The sequence below is a fragment of the Ciconia boyciana genome, chromosome 16 (genome assembly GCF_034638445.1).
Source record: "Ciconia boyciana chromosome 16, ASM3463844v1, whole genome shotgun sequence".
Lineage (NCBI taxonomy): Eukaryota > Metazoa > Chordata > Aves > Ciconiiformes > Ciconiidae > Ciconia > Ciconia boyciana.
Genome location: NC_132949.1, coordinates 3,544,262 through 3,560,192, shown reverse-complemented (window position 1 = coordinate 3,560,192; position 15,931 = coordinate 3,544,262). Strand labels below are relative to the sequence as shown.

Here is a 15,931-nt window from a genome sequence, read left to right as displayed (position 1 = left end):
AGGTTCTTATCCTGGAAAGGATCATTGTGGTCATGTAACCTAACAGTTCATGTCTGAGCTAAGTCCACGGAAGTCCCAACTCAGAGGTTTGGGGGGTGGGGGGGTGGGGGGGGTTGTTGTTTTTTAAAATGTGACATGCAAGCAAAATTAAACACAGCAGATTGAGACCTATGCAGTCATCTGCAACTGAAACCAAGTTAGCCCAACGTGGAAAACTTTTGAAACTCAGTTTGAAGAGTTGTCATGATCCACTTGAGAAATGCAGTGGTCTTTAAAAGTGATACTTTTTTTCATCAGCCTGAGTACACTCAGCAATGAAGAGCAACGAAGGGTTTTTGCAACTTCATCTGCTGGGAGATGTTAGTCACTTACTGTAAAAACTGCTGAAGCAACACCTAAATGACTCTAGATCTGAGCCTCAGGGAATAAGTTAAGAGTGGATTTGATCTTAACTCTGCATTGCCTTGTTTTTGTGAGTTTAAAATGCCCTCAACACTCTTTGAAGCTAAATATGGTGGTGGGGTGGATGTGGTTTGGTGCGTAAGACATTGAGAGGGAGACAGCGAAGTCCGTGTGTTCCATCACTATGAGTATAAAAGATGCGGTCATGCTCCAGCCTCTTCCTTAGAAACGGATCCAAGTACACGCTTCATGGGGTTGAAGTAGGAGCTCCTGAAAAATAAAGGGAAAAAAAAATATATATATATATTTTTTAATTAGACTGTAGTCATTTGGTCCATTTCTCATCTCTTACATGTAACTGTAGCAGAGTTTCAGACATCAGCAACAGATTTTAATTTAAACTTTTTGCCAGCTTTATATATTCTTATGCAATTTACTTTTTAAAATTAAGAGCACATGTTTTCCTTCCAAATAACATGCAGAACATTTATTGGCATTTTAAATAGGCCAAAGTGAGTGAGCAACCTTCTTTTTTTCTTTCAAGTCTATTTTTTCCCTACAGGCAAATTGCTGTGGGCTTATGACCCACCCTTTTTATGACACTATTTCAGCACAGATATTCTTAGTTAGAATTCTAAGTTATTCCTTTGAAACAGAAATAGAAATCACCAACTCAGCTAGCAGTTTCTTCAGCTATGGGATTGTCACATGTGCATATACATACATACAAGTATGCCATATAAATTCATATGAAACTCTACCCTGTCACACAGTTTACATATTTGTATTTTTGTTCCATTTGGGATACTCTGTAAGCTAGTGGTTCCTTTCTATTTGTTTTTCTTTGAGGATTAATAGTCACTTTACAAAATGCTTTCTTGTTTGGGGCATGCTGCTAAGGCATGGCCATCCTGTGGAATTGCTATGAACTTCTGCATTCGTTGTAAAAAAGACACAGATCTCTTTTATTTCACTTACTTGTACCCATACAACCAAAATAAAGACTGTAACATTTTGATCCAAAAAAAAGAGGTAGCAAGTAGCAATAAAATTTTGGACCTATTATATACTGTGAAGCCTTTGTTTCTTATGGTTAAGCCTTATGTTTAGCACAAGAATAATTTGCTCTGGTGGAGTGTTTACAATGGGTATTTCTCACAGTAGCTCTTGTACCCAAGTTACTGTTTGGACCGTGCAAACAATTCGGTAGCCATGGTTCACAAACATAGATTTGAGCAGCTAGAAAAAGAATTTAAGAAACCAATACTGAGAGAGAGGATTCAGTTCTACAAACAAACCAAGCAAGCGTCATGCCTTCAGATCTCAGGCATGAGAAGTGAGATGTTGGAATTGCATCTTTTGTTTTTCCACAGAATTGTTAAGAAAAGACAGTTGCTCTTAAGTTTTATATTTCATGGATTTTTCACAGCTGAGAATTATGTCATCTTGTTTTTTTTTTCCCTAGTAGTACTAATTTGCCTACATTTAAGTCTAGTAATAATTTATTAAGCCTGGCATGTGGAATAGCAGAATCTTAGGGATGGGAAGTTTGGGATTCGTTTCCTTTAGCAGTTTGAAGATATCTGTGTCATACAAAGTTGTCTTAGGCAGCAAGTTGTTCGGTTATAAGCTGCTTCTGCCAGTGACTTTGTTTATGGGAAAAAATAATCTGGCTGTGAGAACTAGACTTATTTTCAAGTAATTGACAAGAACTGTGTCTGTGATCCCCAATATAAGCTTTTTCCAGTCACTTTGGAGAGATTAGATGTCTCTTAACATCATCTTACTAGCAGTGAAGTTGCTCCAAAAGGACTTCTTTAATCATATTAGTTTCGCTGCTATCACCCCGTCTTCAGATTCTTTCTTCTTTCCTAATAGAACCAAATCTGCTTTTGCCATCTATTAGGTCCAACATTAATGCTCCTTTGCATATTAATTACTGCTACTTTACCTATAACATTCAGCCCACTATCTTTTGGCTCCCCAGTTTTGAATCTGAAGGCTTGGAGCTGTTACTTTTTCCATGGGGCAGTAGAAAACACTATATTTTGCTATTTGATTTTCTAATGGCTTTGTATAAGAATTATTGAATATAGAACGAAGTAAAGCAGAAAGAAGTAACAGTTGAGTCAGGAATTCACCCAGTCTCTGTTTTGGCTTTTAATATGATTTATGAATGAATTGTTCCTGTATTATAAGAAGTTTAGCCTTGGCTCCTTATCCTAAGTACCTGATCGAACTTTTTGGGGAAACTTCTGAGCAATGTAATATCTTAGTTTCACTTATACGGGGGGTGGAAAAAAGTTTAAGGAAGTTTTTTGTTTTAAAAAAGAAGGAAGGGAAAAAAAAAAGGAAAGTGGAGTGGAGGGAGAATGAGCTCTCAAAAAGAGCTCTCACAGATAAAAAGAAAATTGTTACTATTCCAGGCGGGATTTGCATTGGAACGGCTATTAAAAAACCCAAATGCTACGTATGTCAGTTTAGAACTCGGACCATATCATCCTGTAGAAATTGTAGCTCTGTAGCATTTCTTTGGTTAAGTAAAAGCCAGTTAGGCTAACATTTTGTTATGATCTTGAGGTTAAATTATTTTCCGAAAGAATTACAGAAGTATATTGTAGATTATAATTACATATTAAAATGTACTTTACATTTTAGTCTGTATAATTATATAGTAAAATGTACTTTACATTTTTAGTCTGTATACAGATTTAAGAAAAAATTAAACATGTGTAGAGGAAAAGATCAGGAAAGGAAGGAAAGGATCTAGTGCAGATTACACTATATGAAACATATGTTTGAGATAATGCTGATATAGCTGAAGTATGTGGCCTGTGTTATACTTCTGTATACAAATGATGTGCTCATTCCATCTCTACGCGTACACACACAAAATTTTACCTTTGACATAGTAGGGAATAATGCCAATGAGTAATTAAGAAAGCATGGAAGCAAAAGTCAGTCTTGTGATAAATTTCCAAGATGGTTAATATTATTTAATACAGTTACAGCTGTGATAGTCGAAGGACACAACTGAAGGTTGAGGGGAGATGACATGTCTTTTATTACAACATATAGTTCAAATAGTTTGAAAAAATAGGCAAGCTTTCAAGCCTCGATTTTTCCCTCTCAGATCACAGTATTTATAACAATCTGTCTCGGGATATTAACGTAAAAGGCAATGTTTCTGATAGTCATTCATTTACCAACTTTGGTCAGAAATGAATGTTTCTTTTTCAAAGATTTGTAGTAATGTGGTTCTCAGAGACTGCAAATAGATGGTTTAGCTGAGTACAGACAGTATATTAAAAATGTCTAAAGAAAAACAGTAGTTGGAGAGAGAGATCACTCCAGAGCTCTAGAAGCAGTAAGTGGCGTTCCAGGGCAATGGGATCTTTAAATATACAGTAATTTTCATTAGATTTTCTTACAAAACCTTTAATAAGCTTGAGCTGAGTCACCTACATCTGTTTGGTAGAACATCAATTTCTCATCTCAATATTATCATATCCTCTGTGAAAGAATTCCAGGGAACTGCACAGTTACTTGTGAAGCAGGGAGGAAAAAGGGGGAAATACTGTGCAATGTTTTTAGTGAAAATGCTAATTTTCAGAATTGTATTTACAAATGAAAACATACGTGCTTGCAACATCATACATTGCAATTAGCTGTAAGGACAACGGTTTTATGTCACAGATACAATGCTCCTATTCTTCATTTAAGAAGCTGCAGAAGAAATCGGTTAGAAAAGTAACTAATGAGAGTTATATGCAAGTGTAATTCTAAAGTCATAAATGTATGGTCTACTGCTACTGTAAAGTAGCAATGTATATGCTGTATACTTTAGGAGTGACACAGATTTACCACATATAACCTTAATTCCTTACCCTTTCAAGTTCCCCCATCGAAGGCAGGCAGTGAGCCAACTCCCTGCTGTTCTGCTGCCGCACCGTAGCCCCCCTCTTCTGATGCCACTGTTGCCTTGCACAACATAGTTCGCTCCTGAGGACTGAAGGGTAATCTGTGATCGCATGAGAGAGTTGTGGATTCTGAAGTGTCTGTCTTGCATTTTGAAGGTCATGTGTCTTATCTGTACTGTTTGCAGAGTCTTAAGGGTTCTCTGCATTGGCCCGTGTCATCCTCTCTCGGCGTGCTCTAGTTCCCTCACCTGGAGGAGGATGTTCTTTGATACATTCCTGGTGCACATTAGCACATTATGATGAAATACAGTCTATAATCTGTAGCAGTGATTGATAAATGATTGATGACGCACTGATATCTCATTTGAAGGCAGCAGGTCATTTCTTAAGGAAAAAAAAAAGAAGGCATGGATATTGTACGCAGTGATTGTATGCCACAAACTACATTTCTTCATCTATGGGGGCACCCCCTCCAAAAAGGTAAATCTTGCTCCCTCCATGCTTTGGGCAGGGGGAGCCATATCCATCTACATATATGAAGAGAGGGGGAAGAGCAATAGGAGAGGCCGAGAAAAGGGACAGAGAATCCTTTGAGTCTCCTTCCTACCTCAGCTCACAGCCTGTCTGAGACAATCAAGTGTTTTGTGGGGTTTTTTACTTTGTTTGTTCTTTATTTCAGCTTATCTGTGATATGGAGAACCAAATCCACAACCTGAGGGAAGAGCTTATTCAGGTAAAGGCTCAGCGGAAGCAACAGCTGCTGGAGCTCAGCCATCAGTGGGAAGAGGAGAGGCAGAGGGCAGCTCGAGACCATGAGACAGCGGTGAATAAACTGAAAGTGGAGGCAGAAAAAATGACATTAGACCTGAAAAAGATACATGTGGCAGAAACAGAGAAGGCCTTGGACAAGGTAAGCGATTCGCATAGGGCTGCTTCTTGTGGCATGGCAAAAGGAGAGCAATCAACGCAGAAGTCAGATAAGCAAAGTTTCACTCAGGAAAAATGTTTAGGGGTCACTTGAGTTGAAAAAACAGACGTATGCTGTAGATCTGACATTGGATGCCGCAATTGCGGCACGAGTATGGAAAGTTTTGTGGTTCTATAATGAAAGACTACTTCTCTTCGAACGTGCAGCGGCAGTGGTCGCTGCTGTAGCTGTTTTCCCTGAGAGCGGTGCTGGGGCAGCACCTTCCAGCCGCGGTGAGCGTGGAATGGGGACGACCGCATGGTGCTCAGGAGCCGGTGGGACTTTAACGATCCAGATGATTTCAAAGGCAAAGCCAGCCAAGGACTAGGCTAATCACTTTTCCTTTGTTGGAATAGAGAGAGTAGAAAGGGCGGTTCTGTCTAACCAAGCTTTTTCTCCCTTAAAAAGAGGGAAAGTTCTTAAGGAGGAAAAAGTTCAGGCTAAAACTGCAAGGAAATTGGCTCTAGTTGCTAACAATGGCTGGTCTACTTTTGCCTGTGTGCATCAGGTGAGCAAGTACTGTGTGAAAGGCTTGAAAATAGAAATTAATGTTTCAGATACATCAAGGCTTCCCTCCCTGTTCTGTTCAGTGGGGTCACTGGCTGCGCATCAGTGCTTGCTGAGCATCCCCTTGTACCAGTGTCTTGAATTCAAGTATTTCACCACATTAGGGATGATAGGAGCTGAAATGTGTGAGTTTTATTTCAAAAGCTAAACTAAAAAAAACCCCCTACTTAATATTTAGGGTAGACGCTGTGTATATGTAAGCAGATAGTTGTTGAAGTATCTTTTATATGCGTTAATGTAATAAATCATACATTTTATTGCAAAGTGATGTACCGTGGCACAAATTAACAATCTGCATATACTGTTTGAACAGCCTTTGTGAAAGTGACATTTCATTTACCTGCGTCAGGTTCTTGGTCTGTAATTTTAAACAGCATTCGGAGGATTATGTTGGAAATCAGCCAGCCTGAAGCCATTAAAATGGCTGTGATCAACAATTCAGAATCTTTTCTGAATGTAAGAAAAGCTCCGCTTGGCATAATTATTTAAAGCCAAGGTCACAGAAAGTATTTAAACCTTTGAAATTCATCGTTAAAGGATTAATTTTAACTCAGGAAGACATTGTCATTTTTGCTTAAAAATGGAATTTGAATCTCAATTCTTTTCTTTCTTTGATCTTTTTTTACATGTGTAGTATAGCAAAAGAAAAGTTAACTTCTTTACATCCTCAAATTAAAGTTACAAATAATCCTTCATAGAGCAATATTTTTAATAGTCTTGAATTGTCATTTCTGTCAGAAATACTATTTTTTAAAATTTGTTGAATTTTTTCTATTTTTCAAAAAAAATTGCTAATTTTAAGCTATAATAACTGCTATTGAATTTTTTTTAATTATTTAACCTACTTCCCTATTTTTACCTCTAATCAGAAGAGCACATGTTGAGTAAAAGAGAGGAGGGGAAAAAAAAAGGTCTTTCTGTTGGAAAGTCTTTCAGAGACATGTGAAAATACCTTGCATTACCTTCAAATCTGCCTTTACCATTCTGCTTGGTTTCTGTCTTCCAAATGTAGAGCTGTGGAAATTGGCCACAAAGTCCAAAAGTCAAAGTAGCTTAGAGGGCAAACTCCATTTAAAGCTCAAAAGTTACAGTTTCAGCTAACTTAGTTCAAATCTTGATCCTATTAAAGTCCACAGAAATTTGATGAAGGAGATTTCATCCGGGGGGAGGGGGGGGAATCTTAATTGCAGCATGGGTCTTGAAAGTTGTTTTTAAAAGTCTTTTTATTTTTCTAGCAAATCTTGTTTCCTTGAAATTTAGGACCATATGGGAGAAAAATTCGTCCTCTAAATTTACTTTTTTCTGCCAATTCTGTAAAGATTGCTTAAAAATCCAAGGGGAAGCTGAATTTCACTGTTTAGGCTTGGAACATCTGACTGTCCAGATTTTCTGAAGGTCAGTCTGTTCCCAAGCGAAGGATCTCATTCCTCCGTGGTCTGTTTTGTGAGTAATACCGATTTCTGTGTGGATTGCTTTGTGTAATTGTGGACTGTTGTTCACGTGAACATGATGAAATACAAAAGAAATGGCTAACACTTAAGTGAAAAGAAAAATTGAAGTAAAAATGAGTAGGAGGAGATAGAGGATTCATATGGTATTGCCCTCCCCGTAGCCCTGCCGCAGTGGGGATGGGAAGGAGGAAAGTCAGGGGCAGAGAGAGAGGAACAGTTTTCATTGCAAGCGCACTGGACATTTAAATATTTGTTGGTATTTGTAGACAGCTTTTCAATATTTAGGGACACATAATTTACTGAGGTCTTGAATTTTCTGTTGCTTAAAAATCTCAACTTTAAAGATAGTACTTTGTTTATTGTAATATTTTATTTGATTCATTTTGTGATTACAACATACAATGCCAGAAAGTTGCTCAATAAATGTAGTACGGTAATGGTTTTGAACTTGTGATTCTAAAAGCAAATATCTGTTGACAGTTATTGCATCTCCCAGTCACTAGGGGATGGTAAGTGGGAAAATATTTAACAGGTTGCCAAATGGCACTGTGTAACCTTCGCTATATGAAAAATAACCATGGCATCTGTTGTTGTAGAAATATAATAAAGGGAAAAATCCATAATTTTCCGGTGACCTTCCCTGTTGCAGGTCTTATTTTCAATTAAACACCACTTTCTTACAAAGTGAGCTGTAGCTGACCTAAATATGCACATTATGAGTAGTGTCGAACCTGTTGTGGGCAAGTTGGGCACCTCTGAGACTTTGTGCGGAGTGCTGCCCGGTGAGCTGCAGGAGCACTGGAAAAGGTGACGAGGGCTCTACCTGAACTGCAGTCAGAAGACTTCTGTAAGCGAGGTCCTTCTCGCCAGCCTGGTATGTAGAAGGAGAGCTGAGGTGATACAGGAGCAGCTCGGCGTGTGCTGGGCTAATGCGATGCAGAGGTAGCCGTTCTTGCTGGAGCAGCGCAGAGATTCATCTTTAGCCTTGCTTTTTGCTAGATCAGGTGCCACAGCCCCATCACACATAATCACCTTATTGCTCACCTTTAAAAGGTAACACGGTAGTTATATTAGAACACACAACCACCTTATCAGATAAGGATAACAAATTTTAGTGTCCTTAAGGTCAGCTAAGCCATGCTGGACGTAAATCAGACCAAAATTCAAGATGATAGCATGGAGAATTTGAAACAGTACTTATCATGTTCTTAGGACTTCAGTACTTTCCTAATATCTGTTACCTGTCTCTAACATAAAAATGACTTGAGAATATCTCCAAATTATTTCTCGTCTATTAGTTAAGGAATCTTCAATATCGTTTCAGAAGAACACTTGTATTCAGTCATAATGATTTTGATTTACTTTTAAAGTATAGATTTAATTTGCTTGCATTTCATTATAGCAAGTGATTATAGCAATTTCTGATGTGATGGTAGTTTTATTTTTTTTTTATTTGAAGTCATACCTCATTATGATGAAATGAATAAACTGTTTAAGAAATAAACATATTAGAGATACATAGGAGTGCAGTTTGGCCCCACTAATGACTAATTCCAGCAGGGAGGCAGGTGTGTTGTAGGTTGCATCAGCAGCACTGAGGGCATGAACACTAGTCAGCCAGGTGTAACGGACTGTACAAAGCTTACGAGTGTTTTCAGATTTGCCAGAAATTACTAAAAGCGAGAGACAAACTGCATTTCTAAGTGCGTGCAGATGTGAAGCTTGGCTAACGCAACTGTTTGTAACATTCATTTGTGGTATTTTCTTGGCAAAGAAAATAAGCATTCAGAAAGCATGACCCGAGCAGATCAGTAGACGTGCTAACAATGCTCAAAGGAAGCAACCTTGGAACTGAAAATATCTCATAAAAAACCTCTCTGAGCAGCACACATGAGTAAACTGGAGTGGGAGAAAAAGGTTGTGGTTTTTTTTCCCCTCTCTAAATAATTTTCAACATTTAGCTTTTTATTGACTCTCTTCTATATTTAAATAGCTATTTTGACTCATCCTGTTAAATCTTTATGCAGGTTCCAGGAACACTGATTCTTTTTCAGTACTGCTTTTCTTGTGGAGAAGTAATTTACATTTTTGTGTATTGACTGTGCTGAACGCACATGATAGTTGATTACAGGATGAAGCTGTAGTCAAAAAAAAAAAAGGAGAGTCAAACAGTTTAGTTTCTGGACTGCAATTCTTCTAATTTCAGTACAGTTGTGAAACCATTCACTCTGGAGAGATGGGACTCCAAGGTGGCACACAACCTGGCCAGAGCTGTGCAACTCGTGCTTGCAGCTTTTAATGATGTAGCACTTCATGGTACTCTGAGATTTCTGTTATTTTAAATAAAAATTGACATTTACAATGTTTGCTAGTCTGTACGTGTTACAATCACTCCACCTATGTCTAGTGGGAAGTCCACATAAAACTAAAATGCCCAGGAAATTCAAAGTTAAGGTTAAAATTTTAAAAATGTAAATTAGTTAAAAGTATTGTACTTGGTGTAAGTGACCGCCTCCCTAATTAAGAATAACTATTTTATAGAATTGTTATGTTGTAATATAATGTTTTTGCAACAGGGCCTTTTTCAAAAATCTGCAGACAGTGTCCTACAATTGGATGCTTAATTTTTGAACAACTTCTACTTCCATACAGTTTGCAAATAAGGTGCTGATAATGTGCCCTAGAGAGCATTTCAGCCCGTCCTTTATCATCAAGCTTTGTGATGCTGGATTAATTGACTAGCGAGTACAGCCCTAGGATGCAGTCCAGTTGGACGTACTCGTCGGGCATACTTTCATACTGCCTATGTAGGAATATCTTTAATTGACAATATCTGTTCTGGCCCTATTGTCAGTACTCATACAGATGATGTCATACTGTTCAGCACTGGCGAAGAAATAGAAGATGAAGAGAAAGACTATGACGTCTTCAGAGATTAAAGAGATACTCCAAGAGATACTCATTAAAAGTATTGAGTTTCCCCTAAGCAGTTAAGTTACTTCTCATAAAGAATAAGCATTGCATGCTTTCCATTAGCTCACGTTGTTGAATACTGTCTCTCTAGCAGTTGTTCTTCTCTGCCAACTCTACATTTCATTAACTACCAAAAACAGTTCCATCTTTGTATCTAAGACCTTCTGGGAACTGGACCATCTCTGCAGCAATTCTGCACGTTCCTGCGTAGACTTCTTAGCATAATGGAGTCTTTGATGTGAGTGACACCTTTCACTTCATTAACTTGAACGCTAGTAGCCATGGCATAGATAGCTTCGTTTATGTGAGCATCCAGAGGAACTATTTTCACACTCGTTGCAGCGATACCCTGGTTATTTACATGGGGGCAAATAGGTCAACCATAAAATGTGGACGTGTATTCTTCCCGAGTATAATGATATCATTAAATTGGTATCTAATTATAATGTAGATGTATGTGTTTGTCCTTGCTGAATGCATTAAGGATCTCCACAAGTTTGTGTATATGTGCCATTTTTTTAGACTAAAATTTTTAAATGTTTGTTTGAATCTATTACATAGATTCTTTTGTTTAGGCCTTAGCTATGAATGATCTAAAGAGCTTCTAATTTCTGATTCTTACCAAGAAGAGTTGGATATTCCCCGAGTCTTAATGTTTATCATTATAATCTGAGAACTATTGTCTATGATATTATCTATTTCAGAGGAGTAATATTTTTGTTGGTTTTGTGTTGAATCTGTGTACATTTACTTACATTTGGTTCTTGAACATTTCTGACACTGTGTTAGTGATTCACCAACTAGTATTATTTAAAATGAGCATAGTACTTCGGCTTTGTTGGAGAAAATCTGCCAAAAGCCTAGAAGATCAAGAAAAAAGAAATGTATTTCAAAAAGGGAAAAGATTTGTGTAGCAAAGTTAGTGTATGTTAGCACAAGAAGTGCAGATTATTTAATCTGTCTTTATAGTACCTTTACAGCAACTCTTGCAATAAAATTTTGCTCACAGATGAGGGGAGAAAACCAATTTCCTCTCTAGTGTGTCCCCTTTTGCACTGCTCCTTCTTATTCCTCCAAAGAAAAAGAAAGATAGATAATAGTGGACCAGGAACATGGTCACAGGAATTGCATCATCCCTTAGGGGAGCCATTTGGAAGAGTCTTCAATCAACAGAGCCAAACATGAAGAAAAATATGGTAGAATAGTCTCAGGGATATTTCACTCCAATGAGATTAAACAGAATTTATGGCTCTCTCCATACACGAGATATTTCAAAGCAATAGTCTAAGTTATTCAGAGAGTTGCTCTGCTTCTACCTCCTTTAAAACAAACAAACAAAAAAACAACAACCAAAAAAAACCCAACAAACCCCAAACCACACCACAAAAAAACCCTCAGAAAACCAAAACGGAAAACAGGTAAGATTTCTGCCCATCAATTGTATTTATAAACCTGGTTCCAGAGGTAACCAAGAGTAGTTGGTGTAACTGCCACTGTGGGAAAAAATATGCACCCATGAGCATTAGGCTTACTTTCTAACACCTTCATTAATGTTTGGAGAGGACATCAAGCACCACGTTATTTGCATTCACAAATAACACCATAGGGTTAAAAATTAAAGTCACTGATGCAATACTGTTAAGAAATGAGAACCAGACAAGAAGACGCATAATTGAGCTAAATGATAAATTATGACACAACATGGAATTAAAAAGCTAGCTTTCAACAGGGCAAAGACTGATATAATTAAAATTAGACCTCTATCATATGGCCTGTCTTTCAGCACAATTTATTCACTCCCTGTCATATCAATTATAGTTGGTTAGTTGTTCGAGAAGTTTGGGTTTTTTAACCAACTGGTATTAATCTAAATTATCTATCTCAGAAGTATTCCCAGGTGGGGTTTTTTGTCTTCTCTGTCTCCTATTTCTTTTCAAGTCTGCGTCCAAACACCACTTCTAGTTCTGCCTCACCAGGGCGCGCTCTGCTTTTTCCCAGTTCTGTAACTTCCAGGGTGTAGCCTTTGGTGTATATTCATGAGATCAAGACTCACAAAATCATGAAGACGGTGGATAAGGTGAATGCTGAATTGTTATTTACTGCCCAAGAACTTGGGCGTAGTTGCTGGAAACTAATAGGAGATTGATTTAAGACTGGTGAAAGAAGGTACTTCTCCGAACAACAGATAGTGAGCTTCTTAAATAGATTTCCATGGAGGCTGTGAAGGCAGGTATTATCAGCAGGTTCAGAACAGGATTGAACAGTTTTATGAGCAGCACGTTCGTAACGAGTCACTAATGGGAATAAGTAGGGATTTAACTTCTAACTTCCCTAATTAGCAGTTGGGGGAATACGAGGGGTACGAAGTGCAGAAGGGGGCCAGGTTTCTGCGGTCTCTGCAAGCAGCATCTCCCGTGCCTCTGGAGAGGACATCGGGCTCGGTGGCCCGTGAGCCTGACTCTGGAGCACATACCTGATGTTTTTAGTACACCTGATGTTTCAGTCTTAACTTTCCTGCTTACAAAGTGCAGGAGGCTTTTCCAGGGGCAGAATGACTGTTCTAATTATTTTTTCAATAGTTTCCTGAGCCTTTCTTCACTATCCAAACAAACCGTAACACACCAACTTTATCTTGTAATACACAATTGCTTATTATTTTAACTTTATTAAATATTTTTTAAAGCCCAATTGAATCATTACCTCATTCTCTCCTCTGTGTGTCTTGGAGAAGGCTGATTGCATGTAGGTACAGTTTTCTCTAATTTACCAATTTTACTCATCTTTACGTCCCAGGGTACATTATAACATTAGGAAAAACATTGGCTATTCTCCAGTATGGTGGCTGATTGTAATGTGAGATTATCTTTTTTTTTTTTAAACAACTTGGCCAATTCATTCTTAGTTTATTTCAGAATTATTGAATGAATACCATCTGGTCTGGGTGCCTAGACAGGGGTGAGAGGGCAGATCCCACAACCGACGTCCTGTTACGGGATCCCGCTACCTGCAGCGATCATTGCTGATTTCACTGGGGCTTGTTCATGGTTTTGTTTAGGCAAACAAGGGTAACTGGTGCTTGTTACCTGGAATTAGTAAATACTAAGTGGAAATTTCTCCTGCATCCCATGCCATGTGCTCCACATTCTTACTTTTCTTGAAAGTTTCTGGGGTAATGCATCCTTTACACAACGACTTTCTCACATTCCCCAAACCTGAGAGTCGGCGCAAGCCGAAACAAAAGCTGCTCCACAGAACGCGTCCGTTGCATCCTGCTTAGGTCGGTATTTGGATATTTAAATTTTTCACTATAGCTTTATTTTAGAAAAAATGCTTGGTTATCAAGACAAAACTAATATAAAACATCTTTATTGCATATTTAAATTCTGGCACAATTTGAAGACATTATTTATACTAATTTGCTCTTTCTTCATATCTTTATAATAGAGAAAAGCTGCAGGTGGCTTTTTTTTTTTTCTTTTTGGAGGGGAAGGAGTGTTTGGGAAATAGGGAAGGGGTAAAATGATGTTATTAGTCCTTCAGAGTCTTTAATGTGAAGAAACAAAAAGTGTTCCAAGACGACTTGCTTACAGCTGCAGAACATGTCATGGAGTAAAACCCACCTTCATTAAATGAGTGAGAAAGGATTGTAATTGTTTTGAAGTTCTTATGATCAGTCTGCATATGCTTCATTGTAATGTGATACTAAAGTGCCTCAATTATGATTTGTATATTTTGGTGCCAGAAGGTTTTTTTCTTATGCTAAATTATTAAGTTCTGTCAGCTGCTGGGCTGTCATATAGAGATACAGTAAATCACATTATATTTTGTCATGGATTACACGGAGCAATAAATTTGGGAACAGAGATCAAAGTAGTTTCACAATCACATCTGAGTGTAGGAGGGGTGTTTAACTTGTAGAAAATCTGATTTAGGTGAAACTGTTGCAGTTCTTGTGTGAATTTGAAATGAATTTGGGTGTCTGCTTGAAAATGAATATGGTACAAATCCCCAAAAGAGTTCTTCTGTATTTAGTTCAGAGGAGTTAATTCTGACCTACAGCTGCAGGACGGAGAATGGATAAATAATTAAACATTGGGAATGTTAAGAGTCTCGCAGTGTCTTATTTATGTTTTTAATTGCTTTCATGATTGAGCAATATATTCCATTCTCTTTTTAATTGGGACTTTGCTGGACTTGTGTATAGTTAGTCATCGGTACAGTAATGCTTTCTGGCTCCATGGAGGAGGAGTTCTTTTTGGGAAGCTTTGTTGTATTTAAAACTACAAAAAGTAATCCAGCATAATCTTGCTAAGGAACACTGATTGCTTCAGATCATAGATTTGTTAGGGGATTTTGTCGTATTTTGAATGTTTGTCTTTCCAACTGTAGGAGCTTAACATTTGTTGGGCTCTCATCTAATGATGTAACTTAGTAATATTGAGTTAACTTAGTGAGACCGAGTCCATCCTTTTGTTTCCACTTTTCCTTCTATTTAATAAAAAAGATTTGCTCTCAAAATGATACATACGTAGGATTTTTTCCTAGTCATTATCTTCTTAACACTTGCTTGTTATTGCCACAAAATTCAACTTAAAACAGCAATGAAGAATCTAAAAAAATAAAAATCACATTCTTATCCCTTTATAGTCTTTTCAGGAGCCTTACAGTCTCTGCTTGGCAAAAATCAAGGTGGGTAAACTTAGCTGATATATAAGGATAAAGTGCAGGGGTCTCAGAAAGCTCCGATTTCTGAAAGAATCGTGTCTTGTAAAGCTCATATTAAGTAGCCTTTAACTGAGTGAAATCATGGATCAGTGTCACATCTTGGTACCGTTGCCTTCTATTTGTGGAGGAAACACTAGCTTTGACTTGCATCTTCAAAGATGTTTAGCAGCCTATCCCTTCGTGATTTTACTGGGTGTCAGCTGCTTGGGTACCAAAACCATCTGGGCCTGAGTGATACAAGCTATTCTGTAAACTTCTTTATATTGGAGTGGGAGAGAGAGACAGAGTGCACGTGAGCAAGTGCGGTGCCTGTGTAGCAGAGGTGCCCAGTATTTCTGGTGAATAAAGGCAGCTTGTAAAAGCTCAAATAGTTCCCGTTGGGTGCATGTTTTATTTGTTAAGGCTCTGAAAAAGAAAATGCCACCACTTTTGATATAATGTCTTAAACCCACTTTAAATAACCATCTTAATTTACTTGGACAGAACAGAAGAAAACCAGGAAATATTAAAAATCATAATCCAGGAATGTATTTGTGCTGTACCAGATTTAGGCATGTTGCTGTGGGAAAACTAGGCTTCGGGGCCCTAATGTGGGGAGTGTTGCAGTCTCAACATCTTCACTAGGTTTACTCAGTTCATCTTCTTTGAATGTTGAGCAAAAGAAGGGATCGTGCCATAATGTAAAAGCCACCTGCCTCCGAACTGCTTTGGCAAAACGTCACAGTACGTCTTCAGAGGGAACTATAATTCGCTGCCTGTCCTTTTAAATGCCTGATGCAGATATCAGTACTATCTTGTATAAAGTATATTTCAGGTATTGAACAATTTCATGTGGCAAACCTAGACTATTAATATGGTTTTAAAACCTTGTATGGTATACGAGGCTTGTATTTTAGGCCAAATCATGCAGTTGGTTTTAAATCAGG

General features: G+C 37.9%; 1 protein-coding gene across 5 annotated transcripts in view; it reads left to right on the top strand.

Moving 5' to 3' along the window:
* The window catches only part of CEP112 (centrosomal protein 112), a 174,827-nt gene that overhangs the window by 106,322 nt on the left and 52,574 nt on the right, over window positions 1-15,931 (top strand). For all 5 annotated transcript variants that reach the window (XM_072880867.1, XM_072880868.1, XM_072880869.1 and 2 more), the window contains one exon: window positions 5,002-5,232. In XM_072880867.1, coding sequence (XP_072736968.1) covers window positions 5,002-5,232 — 231 coding nt within the window. The remainder of the gene's footprint in view (window positions 1-5,001; window positions 5,233-15,931) is intronic.